Source organism: Nematolebias whitei, chromosome 15 (genome assembly GCF_014905685.2).
Source record: "Nematolebias whitei isolate Nwh7 chromosome 15, NemWhi1, whole genome shotgun sequence".
Classification (NCBI taxonomy): Eukaryota; Metazoa; Chordata; class Actinopteri; order Cyprinodontiformes; family Rivulidae; genus Nematolebias; species Nematolebias whitei.
Window position 1 is genome coordinate 43,600,856 of NC_056512.1, and position 6,887 is coordinate 43,607,742.

The 6,887-nt window shown below is 43.5% G+C and overlaps 1 protein-coding gene across 1 annotated transcript in view; it reads right to left on the bottom strand.

Annotated features, from left to right (window-relative positions):
* Positions 1-265: 265 nt before the first annotated feature.
* znf652 (zinc finger protein 652) overlaps positions 266-6,887 on the bottom strand; it is a 12,892-nt gene continuing 6,270 nt past the window's right edge. Inside the window, exons 4-5 of the mRNA XM_037689242.1 lie at positions 3,753-3,897; positions 266-1,018 (exon numbers count right to left, since the gene is read on the bottom strand). Coding sequence (XP_037545170.1) covers positions 402-1,018; positions 3,753-3,897 — 762 coding nt within the window. The 3' untranslated portion in view covers positions 266-401. The remainder of the gene's footprint in view (positions 1,019-3,752; positions 3,898-6,887) is intronic.

The following is a 6,887-nucleotide window of genomic DNA, read 5'->3' on the forward strand; positions in this document are numbered from 1 at the left end:
CACTAAATCATTTTCTACAGGAGAAAATGCTCAAGACAAAACTTTGAGGTTATAAAATCTGTCGTTTGACCAGTTTTTAAAGTGGGGTCTCACTTAAACGTATCCTCCGAGGGTGGAACAGTCTGAATCTTTTACACATACAGACGTGTTTAGCTTGATTTAAATCTGCGAGGCAGAACGTCTGCGTCACGCGTGTCCAACAGATATGATCCTATTTTGAATTATACGCCATTTTACTTTGAGTACTTCCAAAACGTCTCACTCCGGTGCCTGAAAGCACCCCCCGTCTCCGAGTACCGCGCACTGGAACACTGGTGCCGCCGGGGCGTGGCAGGTACTAAATCGAGGCAGAACTACGAGAAGGCGTGGCGGGGGCGCCGCCTGCAGAGCTGGGAGCCAGTTCAGTGGTGCTGCGGGGCTCCGGGGCCTTTGTCATGAGGGGTCATGTGGTGCAGGTAGCCGCCGTCTTCATGGCCGCAGTGGTTTAGGGGCTCGCTCTTAAAAAGAGCTGGGGGAGGGGGAAGATGAGAGACGGGGGGCACGACCAGATGGTGGTGGGGGTGAGGTGGGGCCTGTTGGAGTGGGTTTGAGAGGTGCTGCTGGGTTGTTGCTGTGTGGGAATGATGGTGAGAGGAGTGGAGCGGCACGTGGGAAAACGTGTGTCCGACTGGAGCCTGGGGAGGGACGGCCCCGACGGTTGGGCTGAGGCCCAGAGACGCTGAAGTGGTGGCCGGAGTGACGGCTGAGGGGCCAGGTCCGGGGGTGGAGGAAGTGGAGGAGGTGAAGGCATTGGTGAAAAGGAGCACAGGCACGGGGGGCCCACTAGGCTGCAGGACGGGGCTGGTGACCCGGAAACACTTCTCTTTGTGAGCTTTGAGCATGTTGGAGAAGCGGAAGCGCTGGCCGCACACCTCACAGGGGTAGGGCTTCTCTCCGGTGTGGGTGCGGCGGTGGCGCTTCATGTTGGGCCGACTGGTGAAGCTCTTCCCACAGATCTCACAAATGAACGGCTTCTCTCCTGCACAGAGTCACGAAGACAATACCAAACATAAGAGACAGTCCGTCAATTAGCGAGATAAAAATAAAAACCCGGAGCAGACGGAGAATACGACGCATCAGAATCAAATCGTTTGCTGTCACACGTTCTGCTCAACTTCCAAGCGATTAAAGCTTTTCACAGAAAGTTCCCCCGTTTCATTTCAGCTTTTTGTTTTTTTCAGTTGCCATCTTGAAGTGATGGTCTTTTCTGTCAACCCACCCACTCCCCGGAAAGCTATTACAATTCACACTTTGAGAACTGAAGATGTGAAAGTGAACAACAGCAGCGCCGCTAGAATGCCGCTCTCATTAACCTCCCTCCACGGAGCCACTGAATGTGCCTGTTACCACCCACGCAGCCATCTATTAACAGTCCGCTGAAGGGCCCTCTAATGCTCACTCTGGCATGTTATGTGTGAAGCTGCTCCACCAATTGAATATTAAAAGGTGACAGCTGACGCGCTAGCCTCCTGCATTTGCTAGATTTGCTCACAAGAGTTCACAGAAAGCCTGCGCTCGTCGAGCCAGACTTTGGTTGACGCTCGAGCGACTTATTACAGAGCAGGACTGGGTGTGTCCCCCGGTGGACGAGGCTAAATTGGTCGGTAGCTGCAAGGATACGAGGGTAGCATAATTACACATCTCAAATGGAACCGTGAGGGCCAAGGGAGTGTGGCGTTTCCACCCACGGCTCGGGAAAACCAGTGGAGGAGGCACCGCCGCTCAGCTTGAACATTAGTGCAACATGGACAAAAACCCGAAGGGGATGTAGGCCTTCATGTGAACGAGTAGCCGTTAGAAGCCACAGTATACACAAGGCTCCTCTTTGATGTGAAACGTCCCTCTCATTGCAAAAACAGGGCAAAACAGAAACACCCAAGTCTTTTTATAGAGCGCGCACGGAGCCTGAGCGGCTGAGAAGCGTCCAAGACGATTGTAGTTTGGAAAAGATCTATAAGAAATGGAACGCTTCTAATAAAAAAACACTAAAAATTGAATTGAATTTAATTTAAACAGCACATTAAAACAAGAATGAGTAAAAATCCATCAAGGTCTAATTAAAATTTAAAGAGCTGAGGACAACGTTTAAGGAACAGAGAAATTGTTGCGTATTTTAAGAAATTACAAAAACTTTTAAACAATCAAACCGATTTAGCTTCAGTGTCCGTACGGAGGCACAAATGTTCTCAAAAAGCTCCAAACATGCAAAGATGAAAACTTCAGACTAAACAAATGTCCAACCTGCGTGACATGAGTCAGAATCTGCTCAGTGCGTTTCATTTTTGCTTGATTCAGAAATTTAAATTTAATTCACTGTGAACGTTTATGAAGCGTTCGCTCGGTTGTGATCCAGTTTCCTTACGTACGTTTTTTCAGCATCGTTCTCGTTCCACAATTTTTGTGCCATTTCCACAAATCATGAATCAAAACGTTCGGCTCTTTCAGGACAATCCTGCTGTGACTTTTTGTGTTGGTGCAACTTTAGCTTTTTGAAACATTTAGCCTTTTCTGACATTTTTTCTCATAGAAAATGAATTGAGCTCATTTTACCTCCTTCAGCTCTTTAGATGTGTTTACAACCTTTTACTGCTCCTTTCACATTTTGTTCTGCTTCAGCTCCTTTCTGCAAATTAATTTTTTTCCAGCTACTTTCAGCTGCTTTGTGCTCCATTCTGATTCTTTCTTCTAACTTCTTCCTGCTAATTTTAACACATGCTCCTCTCAGCTTATTTCTGCAAATTTCAGCTGCTTCTGTTATTTCAGCTACTCTTTGTTTTATGCTAATTTTAGCTTTTTCAGCTTATTCTACATTTCCCCCCACTAATTTCAACTTTTTTCAGCCTAATTCAGCAACAATGTGCTCTCTCCACTTCCTTCTGGTTATGTAAGCTTCTTCCTGCTTTTTTTAGCTACTTTTCATTTAGCTAATTTCGGCTTTTTTCAGATAATTTACACTTTTTTGTGCTTATTTCTGATTCTTTCGGCCTAATTGGGCAAACGTTTCTGCTTTCTTCTACTAATTTAAGCTTGTTCAGCTACCTTTATACCTTTTGCTAGATAACTGTCAAATTTCAGATAAATTCAAGATTTTTGTGGTAACTTCTGCTACTTTCAGCCTAATTATTTCTAATTCAGCTCGTTATACCCCTTTCAGCTTAATTATGCTAGTTTCAGCATTTTCTACTATTTCAGCTACTATTTAGCTGTTTTATGCTAATTTTAGCTTTTTCTGCTAATTCCACCCTTTTTTTTTTTTTTTTAGCTCATTTCAACTTTTTCTGCTTCTTTCCGATAGTTTAAGCTTCTTTCTGCCTTTCAGACTTTTTTTTTTTTTTTTTGGTAATTTCAGCCAACTTTCTTAGTTAAACCTAATTCAGTAAATACCTGTTCTTTCTGCTTTCTTCTACTAACTTAGGTTTGTTCTTCCATTTCATCATTTTTTGTAGCTCATTTCAGCTGTTTTTCAGCAGGTTCTTCTGCAATAAGCATTCACATTGCATTTTTGCAGGAAATGCAATTTCTCTAGTTGGAATAAATCATTCCTTAATTAATGGGGTGTGTTTGTAGAAGCCTCTAGTTTCTTAAAAAGCTTCACACTCATTAAAATTCGTCTGCGGTCTTAATATTTGTAAAAACCGGCATCGATCGGCAGCGAGCGCTCGTGGAACAACAGTTGGTTCACCTCGGCGTGCACAGGAGCGCTCAGTCCTCACCTGTGTGCGTTTTCATGTGCTCGTCAAAATACTGTTTCATGTTGAAGTCCTTGCCGCACCACTGGCACATGAACTGCTTGTGGCCGATGTGGATGCTCATGTGGGAGCGCAGCTGGTACTTGTACTGGAACCGCTCGTCACAGTTCTGAGGCAGGGGCGAGAAAAACTTTCAGAGCACAAAATCCACTCGGACGAATGAGCAGATACACGCAAAACCAAACATCGCAAACATCCGTCTCACGCGCTCTCTTTACACTCGACAACTTGAGAAAAAATTAACAAAAAACACTCGAAAGCTGAAGAATTTCTGTTGAATCCAGACTTTGGTTTAACGAGCGTATCCGACGGCCTGAGAAGAGACCAGGTAATAAAGGAACTCTTAAGAATAAACTAAAAACATTATTTTGTCATTTTGATCTAAACCCAGCGTGCTGGAAATGTACAGTGCAAGACATGCAGTATATTAAAAACAAATACACTAAAAATATTTAACTTTTTAATGTGGATTTTAAAATAAAAGTAAGACAAAGCTACAAAGACTGCTTCAATAATTTGAATTATCCATTAGTTGTTGTTGACTCAATACATTCACTTTTCTGCATAAAGACTCAGAAAAATGGTAAACGTCTTCCTTATGCACATATTTAAAATGTAACATGTTAAAATATTGATTAAGGAAATAATTAGCAGATAGAGTTAGATTGTAAATACACACCAGTTACTTTTACTGAGGTCTAACTCTAAATATTTGCACTACGAGGATTTCTTGGTGAGGTATTTATAATCCTAGTGGCACCACCTGACTAAATAACTGTGTGTGTGTGTGTGTGTGTGTGTGTGTGTGTGTGTGTGTAAGTGCAGACTAGCCATATGGACCTTCAAGGTTTCCCACTAATGATAATGGTCTATACATTGCATCCACTTAATAAGCATGTAATGACACCTTGCAGTGCGGTTTAACTTTACACATTTAATCAAAGAAACTTCACTTTTAGAAACGTTCTCTGGTTGGACCTGAGGAAGAAGAAAGAAACTCTGAACCGTCAAATAAATTAAAGTCAGATTGCTAAAATAAATAATAATCAAACACCACAGAGCAGAAATAAACTTACAAACGTTGAGCTCAAGTTCAAGTTGGTTTATTGTCGTCACTGACCCAAAGTGTGATAAAAAATAAAAAAATAAAAAAAGAGACATCAATAGTTTATTATGAACATTAAGTTATTTACAGGGAGGAAAATAAGTATTTGAACACGCTGCGACTTTGCAAGTTCTCCCACTTAGAAATCATGGAGGGTCTGAATTTTTCATCTTAGCTGCATGTTCACCGAGACATAATCTAAAAAAAATAATAATAATATGGAAATCACAATGTAAGATTTTTTTAAATAATTTATTTGTGTTACTGCTGCAAATAAATATTTGAACACCTGTCAGTCAGCAACAGTTCTGGCCCTCAAAGACCTGTTAGTCCACCTCCACTTCTTATTCTAAATCAGAAGCACCTGTTTGAGGTGGTTAGCTGCATGAAGACACCGGTCCACCCCACACAGTCAGTAATACTCCAACTACTAACATGGCTAAGACCAAAGAGCTGCCCAAACACACCAGAGACTAACTTGTAGACCTCCACAAGGCTGGAAAGATCTACGGGACAACTGTCAAGCAGCTTGGTGAAAAAAGATCAACTATTGGAGCAATTATTAGAAAATGGAAGAAGCTAAACATGACTGTCAATCTCCCTCGGACTGGAGCTCCATGCAAGATCTCACCTCGTGACGTGTCAATGATCCTAAGAAAGGTGAGGAATCAGCCCAGAACTACACGGAGGAGCTGGTCCATGACCTGAAGAGAGCTGGCACCACTGTTTCCATGGTTACTGTGGGGTAATAAACTAAGACGTCATAGTTTAAAATCATGCATGGCACGGAAGGTTCCCCTGCTTAAACCAGCGCACGTCCAGGCCCGTCTGAAGTTCGACCAGGACCATCTGGATGATCCAGAGGAGTCATGGGAGAAAGTTCTGTGGTCACATGAGACCAAGATAGAACTTTTTGGTCTTAATTCCACTCGACGTGTTTGGAGGACGAAGAATGATGAGTACATCCCAAAAACACCGTCCCTACTGTGAAGCATGGGGGTGGAAGCATCATGCTCTGGGGGTGTTTCTGCACATGGGACAGGACGACTGCACTGTATTAAGGAGAGGATGACCGGGGCCATGTGTTGAGAGATGTTGGGGAACAACCTCCTTCCCTCAGATCATTGAAGATGGGTCGAGGCTGGGTCTTCCAACATGACGATGACCTGAAGCTCACAGCCAGGAGAACCAAGGAGTGGCTCCGTAAGAAGCAGATCAAGGTTCTGGAGTGGCCCAGCCAGTCTCCAGACCTGAACCCTATAGAAAAACTTTGGAGGGAGCTCAAACTCTGTTTCTCAGCGGCAGCCCAGAAACCTGTCTGATCTAGAGAAGATCTGTGGAGGAATGGTCCAGAATCCTGCTGCAGTGAACCTGGTGAAGAACTACAGGAAACCTTTGACCTCTAACTGCAAACAAAGACGACCTTACCAAATATTAACAGTGATGTTCACAGGTGCTCAAATACTTTTCCTCACTGTGTGCCTAAATGTAGCTCACTCTCCAGTTAGTTAGCAGTTTCTAATATATGATCGGACTTCACCTTCTCTGAACTTGTCTCATAACAAAACTAGAGCCCGACCAACATATTGGCAGGACCGATATAGACGTTTGGGGACATATCGTTATCGGTGACAATTGTCCCACTATGCGTCATATGCACCAATACAAGCATTTCTAACGTTCACCCTGAAAATGCTGTGAACCAGCTGTACAATGCATCCAGCTGAGGACGCATGAAGACTACATTCAAGTCACGAGCGTTCACTTTTAAGTTTCACTTTCACGTTTGGCACAGATGTAGCATGGAGCAACAGTGTGTAGCGCATTTGGTAATATATCGGCAGTGTTCCCCCTACTATTATACAAACAGGGCTCCCCGCACCCTCAACGAAACTGAACGCCCGTCTACCGAACTCCCCCTTCCCCTCGACAATTGTTGGTATTGATAAAGTTCATGCTCAATCATCCAGGTATCAAATCCAATAATTCTCAGT